The sequence below is a fragment of the Corapipo altera genome, unplaced genomic scaffold (genome assembly GCF_003945725.1).
Source record: "Corapipo altera isolate COAL_440 unplaced genomic scaffold, ASM394572v1 2c, whole genome shotgun sequence".
NCBI lineage: Eukaryota > Metazoa > Chordata > Aves > Passeriformes > Pipridae > Corapipo > Corapipo altera.
In genome coordinates this window covers 5298530-5314317 of record NW_020884923.1, presented here as the reverse complement: position 1 = coordinate 5314317, position 15788 = coordinate 5298530, and the positions used below count along the sequence as shown (strand labels likewise).

The 15788-nt window shown below is 35.5% G+C and overlaps 1 protein-coding gene across 11 annotated transcripts in view; it reads left to right on the top strand.

The window, feature by feature from the left end:
• Positions 1-15788, top strand: part of CEP170 (centrosomal protein 170) — a 98569-nt gene that overhangs the window by 16120 nt on the left and 66661 nt on the right. For all 11 annotated transcript variants that reach the window (XM_027657317.1, XM_027657319.1, XM_027657315.1 and 8 more), the window contains exons 2-3: positions 8243-8388; positions 13318-13407. In XM_027657317.1, coding sequence (XP_027513118.1) covers positions 8284-8388; positions 13318-13407 — 195 coding nt within the window. In that variant the 5' untranslated portion in view covers positions 8243-8283. The remainder of the gene's footprint in view (positions 1-8242; positions 8389-13317; positions 13408-15788) is intronic.

The window sequence follows — 15788 nt, the reverse complement described above, 5'->3', positions numbered from 1 at the left end:
CCCTTTAACTGGGAAGATTGATGTAAAAACTGCCTGTGCTTGAGTGCCTTACCACTGCTCCCAGGGCTTGGTGATCCTTCTTGATACTCCTCAGGCTGTTCCTGGCTGTATCACTGGTGCCCACATGAAATAACAGCAGCAGATAATAGTCAGTGGGCTGTATCTTTTTACATACTGTGGCACTCAAATGATTGATAGCCATCAAATAAGCCTTATTTTTTGTACCTTTCTTTGCATTATTTGTATGACAATATTTATATAATAGCAAAGGACAAGATCTCAGGCTTTTTTTTTTTAGTCATTATTACATCAAAAACAGATTAGGATAAGGTTTCTTAAGTCATTGTCCCTAAAAATCAGAACCCCAAAGCAACTTTCAGTGCAGCTGCACTGTTGGCAGAAAAAGGAGTCTATTTCGGTGGCTGTTCTGACAGCTATTGCTGTGTGTCACAGCAATAAAATAGACATGGATCTAATTCTGACCTGGACCACAGGGAGAGGATGCTTTTGCAGCTCCAGAGCTGCAGCAACATTACAGGACAGATTTGCTGCCTGACAGAGGGCAACTGCCTCCTGAGCTGCTCTCTTGTCCTTATTCCATCAGACGTATGGGGTGACCTGTAGGGCAAGAAGAGTATCTGGGTCCCTTCTGTAGAGATTTTAATTTCCTTGAATGCAGAAGGAAAATATCTCTCTATCCTTAGTAGCGCTCACAGCTAGAAGGATTTTATTTTAATTACATTATTATTATTTATTTAATTACAATTTTATTGTAATTAAAATATGAGGAAGAAATGTTTCTTCCCTCAAATGATGCTGAGGAGTGTGCTATGATAATCTGATCCTAGGACCAGATGGACAGAGTGTACCCTCCAGTTGCACCACTGTAAAGCAGAAGGTGTGGCTGTATGTCTCTCCTGCCTTTTTTTTAGTTTGGGTTTTTGAGGTTTTTTTTTCCCCTCACGCTTTTTCTCCTACCACAGACTGCCTGAGAAATACACTGCTGTTGCTTTATTGATTTGATACAACTCTGTAACTCTTGTTGTTTTAGTTGGTCTTTTATGGTAGTCAGTATAGGTAATGTGCTTACTTACCTATGTAGGATGTGTACTAAAAGAAGCAAGGGGCATGACTTAGCTCGCTCTCCCAATGCTTTATAAAGGCAATTTTTTACTCTGTTTTTTGTTTCTCATCTGTTGAATAATATCTAATTTTTTTCTTCTTCTTAAGCTTGAAATAGCTTTTAAAAAAATCGTATTATAATACTGGATTTAGCAGATGTTGCAAGTGAGCAGTCTCCTCTCTCTGTAAACAAAAGGTGATTTTTCAGACTAAGATTCAAGGAAATTTACACATTCTTATTTTGCCTTTTTTCCTCCTCCATCAACAACAACAAAAAGACTAAAAGCATGGAGTGGCAAAGAAGGTAAAAGAGAATGGTTTTGCAGAGTTAAGTGCAAGAGTAGTTTTTAAGAGGGTTTCTTTGCCCTCAGTGGTTCCCTTTTTCTGTAGACTTTAGTCATGGCTGCATCTTTCAGTGTACACTGAAAATGACACTTTAAACGCCATATAAGGCTTCGGTATGGTTTTCTTATCTGTTTTTCAAGAAATTGTGGGCAAATTTGGATATTTGAACTAAGGTGGAACAGGTCAAATACTTCAGGAGCAGAATGAATACCCAAGGCTGTCATTCAGTTGCCCTGTCAGCTAAACCATAGTAAGTTTAGAAGAGAAGCCAACAGACTAAAGGCAACTGAGATTTTTGTGAGATGTTTTGGTTTAGTGATAAGGACAGTCATCCTGATTGTACTCTTCTTTCCTATTTGAGCAAGGAAGTTAAATTGAATTTTCTTTCACTTGGGTTACCTGTTTTCTTCCACTTTACCTATTTGCATGCTGGCCATTCAGTTCTACTCTGTTGTGTCAGTGTAGCTCTCAAATAATTGCATAAAATTTTAATGAAGTTTATAACTAATGTCAGTATTTCTTTATATCAGTGTAAATGGAAACAGCTCCTTGTTCAGGCCTGTATATAGCATTTGAATGTTTCTAGAGAGATGTGATCAAGTGAATTTTCCAGTCAGTGAAATATTTGAAAATAACAATTCTGGCTTGTTGTACAATTGCTGAAAATCTAGAATAGTATTTGTCATTTTCCCTAAGTATGTGAGATCATCTTATCATATTGATGAAGAGTTTTAATGGTTTTAAGCATAATTTACCTTACTTATGCTTCCTTTAACTTTCTTTTTTAAACAACCTTTTAAAGGAATATGTTGATTTAACTTTGTGGATGTTGTTATGACAACTAACCATGGATTATGTTGTGACATTAACCAAGCCTCAAAGAGAAAAGTATTGTCCCTTGACAACTTGCTACAACTTCACTCAACCAAAACATTACTTCAGGTAGTGTCTTTTCACTGTGCTATGCTTTTATAGCTGTATCCCGTGTCGCTTGGCAAGCAATGGCCAACACTGTAGTTTTTCTTGTTTCGGCTTGTGAAGTACATTGTGAGTGTGTACAAAAGGTCTGTAAATTCTTCCAGAAATATTTTTATTGATCATTAACCTAAACAATTTAAATTTAGATGGGTATTTTTTTATGTGAGGGTTTTGGAAGCAACATTGCACACTACTGTGGCATGAAGTATGGCTTATGTAGATTGAATTCCAGCTCCCAATGAAAGATTTTTCAGCCCTGCACATTTTTTTGGGGGGTGGGGGTGGTTTTTTACCCTGCACAAGATATTCTCTTTATTAATAAATTCACTTGATGTACTAGCCATAGGAATTGGTGAGAATAGTTTCAATTAGGAGACTGTTGTCTGTGGAGCCCCCGTTTCCCTTTCTGGGCTGAAAGCAATGTGATCAGTGAAAGGATCAGAGAATTGTGAAAGCACCAAGGATAATTTAATGGCTAAACATTTAGAAGCTATCCTAGATCATGACTTATTTTCTTGTATTTATAGTCATATGATGGCAGAGGAGCCATCTACCCTTACACTGGAAAACTGGTTTTAATTTTCTAGCCACTCTGCATGTGTCTTTAACCTTACTTGCAAAAGAATTAGGTGTTCAGAGTTGTATCAGAAATAAATGAGACCATTTGAACACCCGTAGTGTTGTGTAAAACTAGGTACTTTAAGATGAAATGCTGATGGTTTTGGAACTTAAATATTCAAGACTAGGATATTTTAGTGTTAAAATGTGCTCTCTACAGTTCCCCATTTATATAAAACCCTCTGTACATCTACTTGTGGAGATTTTACCCTAAATGTTAATGAATTTCTCATGTGGTGGTGATGAGCATGGCAGATGAAGTCAGTAGGAAGTTAATAATTCACAAAAGGTTTTTAGTGATGTGCAGTAAATAAGGCACAGGCTAATCAATTGATGAAGAGAGGAAAAAAACCCACACTGATTAACTGACTGTTAAGGTCTTTGTTTTAACCTGAGTATGATAGAGTCCTGATTAAAATATGTGGTGATGTAGTTAAAGGTTATTTTCTAATGCATGTAAGTAGGTTAGTTATGATTGCACGTGGAACACTTTGTGATACTACCCCACTTCAGAGTGTTTTCTAGAGTAGACAATATTGTGCTGTGTTCCACTTAGAATTTCCTAGGTTGAAATCAATTATATTTATAAATTACTTTTTAATATCAATTTATGGATACTGTAATCTTCTCAGGGTTGAAGTTACTTTCAGATTGGTCTTTTCTTCCTTTGGCAAAGATTTCTCTATTTCAGTCAAAATTAGAACTGCTGGCATGGGTATATTTTATTACATTCAATAATCAGTAAAGCAGTCATGGTAGGCACTTTTCCAGGGGGTAGTGTTTGCTGACAGCATTTCTTTGATTACCTGTTTCAACTTCAGGTCTCCTCCCATCCTTACTGGCTCCATTAATGTTGTCGATTCTGATTTCTCCCTTGTCATGACTTACATCTGACATTTACCTTTCTTGATTCCTCATTCCAGAGTCTGCCTAACTCCGACTCAAGTGTCTTGTCAGATGTGATACTGTTTTCTTCTTCTGGGTCTTCTATTCTCATGTTTGTGTTCAACAGCAGATGAATTGGGAGTGGTGGGGAAAGATGCCCTATTTTGGGGTCTAACTGGCACTATAACTTTAAAAACAGCGTGCTGCACAATTTTCTTCAACTACCTCTATGTAGGCAGATGTGTTGAGAGAATTTACATCCGTCCTTGTTGAACTGATACACACATGGAAAGTTTTCCAAAGCCTGTTGGTTGTCTGCATTTCGATAGATTTGCACAAGAGCAATAGTAGAAGGTACAAACTGATACTAAGGCCTCCTGCCACATTTCAATTACCAATTTACATACACGAGGTACTGCTAATATTTTTTAAAGGTAGCAACATAGAATATTTTACTCTAACCTTGTTCTATAAATGTTTGAGTCATTTCTTCAGAAATTTCCCAAAATATACTAGGCAATAGTATAAGAAGATAAAATAAATTTTAGCAAATATTGTAGCGGCTGGAAACAGGAACTTACAAGGGCAAATAATGGGAAACATAGGACTTCCAGCTTTGTCACTGTTGTGTGTCAGCTTGATGCAGAGCTTTTTAATGTTATTAATGTTTGTTGTACAGTAATAGTACCATTAAAATTAGACTATTTTCTGCCTTAATTTGGAGGACTGCAGTGCTTAAAAGTTGGAATTTCAGACATATATTACATTTAATTTAAATTTTAAGCATAGGTTTTTGTTTCTCTCTAGGCCTGGGTCCTCAGTATTCAGTAATAGTTTAGTTGGAACTATTTTCAGTTACAGGCAAATAAAAAAAATGTAAACTGTAGATTACTCAAATGTGAGATTATTAAGGACTTTTATTTACAATAACACGACTGTATCAAAACTATAATCTTGACAGTGTTTCTCTGAACATTTGAAATTGGTTACACCCATCTTTTGGCCACATAATGCAGGGCCTCAGTTCTTAGGCGTGAATTATATTTACAGGGATGATGCAGCCAATTTTCCTCTTGCTGCATCATCTGCTTCAAATGACTTATTACCCAAATTCTTACATGCTGGTTACTGCCTTTTGAAATCCTTAGTCCTTCACGATAAAATGCTGTTTTTTCTACAGAAAAGGAAATACTGTGCAGCTGCAATAGATGTCTCAGCAAATAAGTTCCGGGTATCTAGAATGGAGTATTGCTTTGCATGATTGAGTCTTGATGAAATATTTTCTAGTTTGCTTAAAGATTACCAGACAATACTGACATTTTAGGAAAGACTGGTAAAACAAAATGCTTCAATAAAACATTTAAAATTCACTTTTTCCAGGGTAGAAAATGCACAGCACATGCTCTTCCTGAGCTATTAGTGGGGCCAGTGCATTTACCTGGCATAATAATAAGCACTCATGGAAGAAAAAAATTGCTTTTTGAACCCTGTGTAACCTTTTAGTATCCTTAACATTTCACTGGAAGAATTATCATGACATAAATTAGCACTGTGGAAAGAGCCACTTCTTCTGAGTATTTTGCATCTGTCATATAGTAATTTAATTTTGTATCTCCTAAACAGTGAAGCATCTTTCATCTTTGTGTTGTTCAGACTACTACAGCTGGCGTACTTAACACAGTAGTGTATTCAAAATACTGTAAACTTTCATTAAGTTTTTGGGGTGCAATGTACTTCTCCATATACTGTCTATATAACTCATAAGTGTGCACTTTCATATCCAATTTTTAATGCACTTTTTTTGTTTTGATATTAAGCAACTGTTGCTACTGTATCCTGTTTTCAGCCAGTTTTGCTATGCAGATTTCAGCATAGCTTTGATCAAAGGCATTGCTTTATTCTAAAGTATACTTTAAAATAAAATATGTATCTGGGTTGATGGTTCATCGCAGTTGAGACAGCACTGTTTGAAAAGAACAACATTATTAAGTTCGATAGAAATGGTGATGGGCTTTTAACTACAAATGTGCTGCCAAGCTGTGTGGCAATGATTGCTCTTGTATAATACATTTTTTAAAATTATTTCAGATACCTTAATTTATTCTGGTTGTTGTCAGGCTTTATCATTTGTGGGAAGTTTGGGTTTGTTTTTTTTTTCCCTAGTTCTAGTTATTGACCTACTTGTCTGTTTTATAAATAAAAATAGTTTTTCTCCTTTATAGACAGTCTACCTGTGTAAACTAAAACATAGCCTTTGACTAAGAAATTTTTCTAGTTTTCTCATTTATTTATATATTCTTGGAGGTTTTCATATGAAATTCCAATTAGAGCAGGAAGGCTAAATGGTGCAAATGTTGTTATGATAAACAGATGGGAGATTTTAAAAGGTTGTCAAATATAAACACAGTGAGGAGCTTTGATATTGAACAGCATGCTTGCTGTCAAACATCCGTTTAATTTACTTGTTAAAAGCTGGAACCTAGGCTGGCCATTTTTGATACTTCCTTTTCCTTTCTTAAAGGAAATGGAAAAATGTCATTTGATTGACCCAGTTTATCTTCTTGTTTTAAACTAGATAAAATTAAAAATACAAATATTAATTCCTTCAAAGGTGCTGAATAAACTTTTAATTATTAAAACACTTATTTAATAACTAGATCTCTTTAAATGTTATTTCAGCAAGTTCGTATTGTAGATGTAATTTTTAATCTTTATAGTTTCAAGGAATAAAGTATTTTAGAGATGCTATATCACTTCCTTAGTTGAGTTGGATAACAATAAGTAGACATAAGTTTCACTTGAAGAATATGTTGTGATACAGTTGTGGAAAGATAATCCTATCATAGGTATCATAGAAGGGAACACTGTTGCAATACATATTTATTTTTTTATTAAGTAACTCTTTAGCAGATTAAATCATTCTAAATTCTTCTATTCGAATTACAATATTTTTTTTTTTTTAATTCTGTTGACAGCTCTGTTGGTACATTTTAGCACCTGCCATGGTGTGCTTTTGACTCACTGTTTTGTAAATATCTGCTTTGTCATTTCACATGCAGTTTTGACTTACTCAATCCTTTTTATAAGTTTTAGTAACTTGTGGTGTCTGTTCTTGATTGTAGTTTGTCTAAGACAGCAGTGTCATCTTACTCACTGCTTCCATGTTAGTCTCGATTTTGGGGACCTCACTGAATTCTTGTTATTATACAGATTATGCTCAAGTCCACTGCAGGCTTATGTCTGCTTACAGTACATTTGCTAACCTTGCATAAATTCACTAAATGACATATAAATAAAAGAGAAGAGAAATGGCAGCTCTTTGGTATTGCAAGAAATCTAGGCTGGTTGCTTTTGATTTTCTTTAGCCTCTCTTTTAATGAGTACAGAGTGGTTATGAATGAATGAAATAATTGCTTTGGCTTGCATTTCCTTTAAGAGACATTTGGAATACTTCTTAAAGGTTTTTCCAACTATCAGCCATTGAAATACTCTGAAGAGAGCTTTAATCATATTTTTGTCCAGTTTCAAGTAGGTCATACTGTGTGAAGAAGTTTTCCATGAGATATTTTATCTGGTTTTCAATTTTTGTTTTGTTATGTATTTTATTTTATGTGTAAGTATGTAGTGTGTTGAGTTTTTTATTGGAAAATTAAGGTGAAGTTTTATAGGAGTGCTTTTTTCAGATTTGTCACTTCGAGATAACATCTGATTTCTTAATTTTCTTCTGCTTTGTTTGCAACACTAGATGTGCACTGTTAAATTTCCAAGATGTAAGTTTTATTGAGAAAATCTGAGGTTAATAAGAAGCAAAAGTTCCTTTAATTTAAGCTTTCATTTGGTGCTGTACAGAGGACTTGAGTTTAAAACCAAATTAGTTCTTTTTTACAGGAAAATGTAGTGACACAGATGCAAGTTAGTTGCTGTATTTTGTGAATGTTTGCCACGTTGTTTATTGATTGTGGTAGTAAAGCATTAATGTAGCAATTATCTTGATAATAAGCAGTCAAATGCTAAAAGCTTTCTGACAACTTGACATATGACTTCGGCATTAGCTAGCTGCTTGTTCCTTTTGCAGAAGGTTACCAATTAAATTTGCCTACTTGCATGAAGCAGCCTGAGAGTATGTAAATCTGAAGCCTGTCGCTTCCTGTGATTGCTGGATTTGGTACATGTTACTGAGAATGCTGTATTTTCAGAGGCTTTTTGTATTCTGCTCACAGTGTTTGCTGAGCAGAAACTGTAGCTAAAAATAACTAAAATGAATTTCTCTGTCTCTCTGTCTTTCTCACTGCAGGATGACGTAACTGTGCCAGGGATTTATCAGCTAAGCAGAAAATGAGCTTAACATCCTGGTTTTTGGTGAGCAGTGGAGGCACCCGACACAGGCTGCCACGAGAAATGATTTTTGTTGGAAGAGATGACTGTGAGCTGATGTTACAGGTAATTGCATCAGCCTTCCACGTGCAACTGCTCAAATCGTGAACTTCATGCACCAATTTCATGTATTCCTTTTGAAAAATAATTTCCCCAGATGTTGTGGGAGCAATTATTTCTGTGATTTTTTTCTGTCCATAGAATAAATTTTAGTTTAAATATATTGCCATCAACCATACAGTTACCATTGAAGTGCAGAGAATCACATTTTCTTTGTTTAAGTCATGTATAGAATAGAAGATGAAATAAATTTCACAATATGATCAGTACAGAAAGTACACTGTGTTCCATAAAAAGTAACAATGTTAAGTCCTCTGGATGCTTTTGAAAAGAGCCCTCTTTTTCTGCAACTTGTAATCTAATTTAGTCACTTGATTTGATGTAACTCTATCCCCAGGCTCTGATTGTGTTATACAAAGGAAAATGAAATTAGTGGAGACGGGTATTTCTCTATCCTAAGGAAGTTGAATGACTCAGTTTCAGTGGAATTGTAAATATACAAGTTAAAATAGCTTGATACTTTAGTAGCTTCCTCAACTTTGAGGGTCACTCTGTGGAACTTTAGATGTGTATAACTGTGTTGTTATGTACTGTGTTGCATGCACTTTGCCCTATCAAAGCTGTCCTCTGAGCTGCCTTTTTCTAAAATATGTTTTTTGAGTGGTTAATGGCAATATTTTGGGAGTTTCTTCTTAAATTCTTTTCTTTGTTTTCTGTAGAGCTCTTAAGAAGATTGAACTTCAAAACTAATATTCTCAACCCTTCCAGCCCTTCAATAAAACACTTTCTTTTGAATTTTTTGTTCCCAAAAGTTGCGTATGCAGCTATTAATGGCCAAATTAGAATCTTACTTGCAAATGAAGTGCCTGGAGACCTAATTTTATGTGTATTACTCAGAATGTAATGTCTCTAGTAAACTGCATTTGACTCTCCGCCTTAGAAGGCATCCAGAGGTTTTATTGATGATGTTAGAAAGCAGTTGAAAATACTCTTGATTTCTCTTTAAAGACAAGCAGGATGATGTCTTGGTGATTTATGTGGGAAATATTAAAAAACCCCAAACAAATGACAAACACAAAGGGAAACCCACCAACATCCAAAATAACAACACAAGAAAAGCAACCAAAAAACCCCACCCCACTGGTTCTTGCTGAGTAGGGTATAATAAAAAAATACTTCTATTTTACTAGTAGCTTGTTTTAAAGGGTTGTTGTCTCTGAATAAGGAACTGTTTTCTTTCTTCTCTCTCTGCTATGCCATCTGTAGTTGATTAGTCCATAGAGTGAAGCATTTATTCTTTTGTGTTACAAAACTTTACCTTCAAAGGTAGCTGCCTGTTTGATTAATATTATGAATAGATTTAAGATATTTACAAATGTTGTTTGTTGTGTATTGACTTCAGAGTTAGTAAAAAGAATCAAGGGCCTGGTGGTTTCCAAGAATATTCTCTTTAGCCTGCTATTATGTTAGGTCTACATGCCAGCATGACTGTAACACCACACAGTGCTTCAGGGGGAGGAACCCACCAAAAGAGAAGCTAATAATGTGTTCTTGTTCTGTTTGTATAGCTCTTTGTGTAGGACCTTCCTTTCCACTCTTGACAACTTAGATGTTCTCATACTGCAAAGCATGTGGACAATGCATGATAAAGAAAGCAAAATTTAATGCTTTTATTCATAATTGCTTTAGAGAAAACATGTTATAAAAGCCTTAATAAAAAGCATTTCCACTCCATTGCATGCTTGATAGACCTCAGATCTGTACCTAACACTGTTGTTCAAAGAGGTTTTGTTCACATCTGGGAATACAGATTTGCTTTAAATGTGTTATTTTGTAAATATGTTCAAACATAGTGAGAAGTCTTTGTGCTTAACTAGCTGCTCCAGTGCAGCTAGCTTGTGGATAAATAACGCATTTTCTTTCACCGTTATGTTTAGAAATTTTGCATCTTGATGGGGAAATCACCTCCAAGAAATAAAAATATCTACATTATTCACAATATCATAATTATTTGCAAAGAAGACAACATTTATTTTTTGTATTCTGAATATTTTATTACTAGTCTGGATTGAATTGAAGAGTGTCTTAACACAGTTATTCTGTGATTTTTATCATTCTGCAGTCATATATAAATCTTTGTACTGTATCTGGCTGGGCTGTTTCTTATAGAAGCCCTTAGGCAGTACTATGTTTTGGATTTGTGACTGTTGATAAATAACACACCAGTACTTTAGCTGTTGCTGAACAGTGTGTGCACAGTTTCAAGGCATTCTCTCTTGCTCTGTTCCTCCTAATCAGAGAATGATTTGAGTTGGAAGGGACTTCAAAGACCATCTCATTCCAACCCCGGTACCATGGGCAGGGACACCTTCCATTAGACCAGGTTGCTCAGAGCCCCATCCATCCTGGCCTTGAACACTTTCAGGGATCGGGTATCCACAACTTCCCTGGGCAACCTGTTCCAGTGTCTCAGGTGTGGGGGGATGCACGAGAAGTGGAGAGGGAACACAGTGAGGACAGCTGACCTAAACTGACCCGAGGGATGTTCCGTGCCATATAATGTCGTGCTTCTCAATAAAAACTGAGGGAGAGGGGCTCTGGGGAAGGTACCCACTACTTAAATACTGTCTGGACATTGGGCTGCCTGTGGGAGGTGGTGAGTGATTGCCTTTGCATCACTTGGTTTGTTATATTTCTTTCCTCTTTCTGTTTCCTTCGCTGCTTAAACTTGACCCTTGAACTTTTTTGCTTTTGCTCTTCCTGTTCTATCCCACATCCCAGTGGGGGAGGGGAGAGTGAGTGAGCAGCTGTGTGGTACTTAGCTGCCAACCCCAAAGCACCACAGTCTTATAAGAAGTAATTCTGATAGTCCTTAAATTTGAATGGAAGGCTGCAGGAACAAATTCAAAGGAAAAATGGCATTTAAAAGATTTGCACAGTCTTTGCACCTGTAAAGATCAGCTGCAATTAATAAAAATGTGTCCAATTATATGCAAGTAATCTCAGCCCGAGAAGTTCTACAGAATTTCAAGTGTTTCTCTAAAAGCCACAGACTTGAGTAATCGTTCTTAACGTTTCAGAAGATGTGACAAAGTATCATGAAGCTTTAGGGATCTATTTTTGTCATTTCCATTTTAAAGTATTTTTAACAGGACATAGCACATAAAGTTAATAAAATAAACTACTATTAATGCAGTATGTATTTGAAGAACAACACTGAAAAAAGTTCAGATTTTTTTTCAAGAACCCAGGTAGCAATAGGGTAATTCTTGATGTATTGCTGCATCACTTTAGTGTGGAAAAGTGTAATCTTTGCTTGACATTGTAGGCTCAGGAGAACACCCACACCAGTGAATTTGATTGTATTGAGCTAGCTTGTAAGGTTACTAAGTTAGTAGAAAATGAACTATACTGCCATATCTTCATATGCCATTAAAAACACTCAACTGATGTAGTATATTAGTGCAGCTCATATTGGCAGGGAACTTGTTCATTTGTCTGTCTCTTCCTTAATTCTCCCCTCTCCCTTGATATCCTGCTTCCCCCCCACTGCCCCATTATACCTCTCAAGAATGCAGAGCAAATTGGCTCAAATGAAAAGTCTAAAATAGTAAGTGTAAGCAGAAGAGGAATGATTTTGCTTCTTTGAGGAGAAAGCAGAGCAGTCATAAGATGGCATGGAAAGGAAGAATAAGGAAATAAATTGAAAACAAATAAGGAAAGTAATAGTAGGAAGTCTGAAGATGTGGAGAAGGAATGAGGTGATAAATATGGAATTATGAGAAGGTGAAAGCATTTCCTTGTGAGTACTAATTGTGTGTTCTGATGCCTTGAACTGGCTCATGCACTGGCAACCTGGGACTCCTAGAACTGACACACCACAGGTGCTGGTACAGAAACAATCACAGAAGTCTTAGAAATGTACCATTCTCTATGCGATATTATAGAACAATGAGTTGAGTAGCAAGGATAGAAGATGCAAACCTGAAACTAGAAAGAATGCTGTTGGAAGCTATGCCATCATGTCAGGACACTGCACTAGCAGAATTACTGGCAAACAGACTGAGATCAAGTATGTACAGCTGTAGGTGATGAGCTGTGGGCTCCATTCACTTGGGAACTGTTGTAGATGTCAAGGTGCCAACAAATGCATGCATGAAGGAAGCATATGTCCAACCCCACCTCTTCCTTGCTTGCCATCAGCAGTTGAGGCTGCCAACACTTGGCCATGAGCAAGTGCTGGAAGAGGGACTTAACTGATAAGGAGGTGATGTTCTTAGAGGAAATAGTAACAAAGATTGTTCCTCATCTGTGGGTTGATGTTTGGATGCAAAATAAAGAATTCATTAAATAAATAAATAGATACTGAAGTGCTTAAGAAGGGATGGAGAGTCAGAACTGATGGGAATAGTAATTCAGGAACTGCTCCGACGTTTAGTGAAGAGGCTGTCACTGATTGGCTCAGGAAACTGAGATCAAGGAGAAGCAGTTTGAATGCTTGTACATTATAGTAATTATCCCAGATGTGTGACAGGAAATGGTGTGTTTCAGAGAGAACAGCAACACCCTAGAATCATAGTCATGTTTTGAAAGATGCATGTAGTAGAGAGAGAGAAATAAAGGTGATGATGATGTTAGATTAAACACTTGATTATACTATGGTGAACTGGGAAAAAAAAAATCCTTGGATAAGATATAGCTGGATCTGACTTGTTTTTGGAGAACACTGAGAAAATAATTATTATGAAATAATTTTAGGATTCTGCTGTGGGCACCCAGAGTTGGGTTGGAGAGTGACTTTTTTCATATGTGGGACTAACTTTTTATATAATTTCAATAAATGTACTATGTACAAAGAAAATAATCACACTGCTCTAAGAAATAGCCATTAATACTATTTACTTCATACCTTATTTTTTATATATATATATTTAGTCACGGAGTGTGGACAAGCAACATGCTGTACTTAACTATGATGCCTCTACGGATGAACACTTGGTGAAGGACTTGGGCAGCTTGAATGGGGTAAGTTAACATCAGAAATTGATAGCTCCCTGGGTCTTCTGTATGTTTTATTTGAAATTTCTTCAAGCAATATTAATTGTACATTAATATCTTTTTAATGCAAGATTGGAAATGGGGGAACATTTAGAAGGAAAATGTAGTCTTTGCAGGGTTTTTCCACTGCATGTTTTTTAAAGGGCTGTGGTTAAGTCCATTAATAAGGGGGTCTTGGCAGTAGGAAAAAAAATGGGGACAGTAACAAGGAATATGTTATACTTATGTATTTCAGAATTGTAGAAGAAACAATCTTGAACACATTTAAAATCTTGGATATGCTTAAAAAACACATTTAAACAAATGGGTTTAAAAAACATTTTAATCTCTAAAATGTCTGATTAATATATGGGTTTTATTTCATATGCCACTCCTTTTTTTTCTTCTGTTATAATACAGAAAAGAACATTAAACTGTACTTCATGTAGGAAAAAAATTGCATATGCAATAACCATTGTATGTGTTGTATGTAAATGTATTTAACTAATTCTCTATTTAGTTTTTCAGTAATTTAGTAATTTTGGTTAAAAATATCTATGATTAATTTCTGTCAAGTGATTACAAACTAACACAGGAAAAAAAACACTTTATGAGCAAAGTAAAGTTTCATATAGCATTTTACATTTTAAAGCTTTTCTAGGAATTGTGTATACCACAGCCTAGGTAAGCATCACTTTTTATAAAAGTTTGTGATATTACAAATGATAATTAAAATATAGTAACTTTGTCATATTTTTGTAGCCCTTTAGATAATTCTTTATGAGCTGTTCATTTGCACTAGTTGTGGTTGTTAACTTTAAATGTTTTGCTGTGTCATGAATGTGTACAGAATAAAATCATGAGTTCATCTGTGATTGTTTATTCAAATGAATATTTAGAAAGTTAATGATAGTGAATAGCTTTTTCAAATACTTAAAAAAATAGATGAAGAAATCTCAAGTTACTGCCTTTTCATCTTGAAGTGCATTTCAAAATAAAACTCCTGTCAGTCCGTCTCTATTAGCTTTTCTGTACTTTAAGGTAACTAACACAGCCTTCCAAGGAGTCAGAGTCTCAGCTCCATGTGGAACCACTGTAATCTGAAGGGCTATATCCTTTGAACAGTTGTAGCATACAAGGGCTTTGGTCCTTAAATATTTAATATACCTCTGTGTTTTCAAAGTTGGTGCACTATATCAAGGCAATGATGAAAAATAAATTCAGCACATAGAGATTTTTTGCTGAACCATTTGATTTTATTCCCTAATTCTCTAACTCCTGTAGTCAATAGGCATAACTTCAGATTTTCGTTACCTTGTCACAAAACTGGAATTTAATAAATATATTTTAAAAGGCCTTCATTCATCTTCTTTTTTGCCTCTGATAAAGAGCTTTCAGTGATTTGCTTCGCTTGATCTGATTCATTCTCAAGTTTGAGGTGAAATTTCAGTTGCTCTTTAACTGTTTACTCAGAGACATCAAAGGAACTCTTTCTTCCCACAGTTTTAGGACAAAGAATATTAAGTCTTAGGAGTTCAGTCCTTGCTCTTTGTCTTCACAGTGCTTTCTTTACTATCGCTTTCGCACTATGCTTTTCTTACATACCTCTGCCTACCCGATTTCAGGTTAAAAGAGAAAACACATTATTTCTGTAACTCCATAATTAACTGTGTGACAGAACAATGTATGCAATGCCTCAGTACCATGCGGTGAACTGCTAACTAGGCAATAATTCTTTTAGTCTGTCTGCTGTTTCCACTGAGAACACCACAGCCAAATACCTCGTCTAGTGCTTTGTCAGCTTCTACCTTTTCTTATTTTGTATACTTCATGAAAAGATTAAGATTTTCTTAATATACAGGACTAGTCCATTCCTGGTGTGATGCACTTTAGCCACTCAAGATAATTCAGAGTTTAAGGGGAGATGACTGCTACCAATGCATTTGTTTTGAGTGTTATGAGTTAACCAACTTCACTAGCTGAACTGTAATTGCACCTGATGCCCTAATACCTGAATATTTTTATATGCATGGTTGATTCACAGTCAGTTCAGTGAAAAGGCTACAGCAGTCTTTATCCTGAACTTCTAGATCTAGATGTTTTTGTCCTAGACATCTAGATTTGAAAATAAAGCAAAAGTAAATTTTAATCAGATTTACATGAAGTAAAATGTTATTTCTGATAGTCTATCATGACTTATTGTAGACAATCTTGTTTTTCTTCTATTTTATACAAAAACGATGAAGGAATTTCTCTTTTCTGAAGAAAATGTGTACAGTTGCTAAGATGTAATCTACTATTTCATTAGTATCAACAGAAATCAACTGTATTTTCTCCTTTGACTTATGAACTCAAAAATATATCAGAAG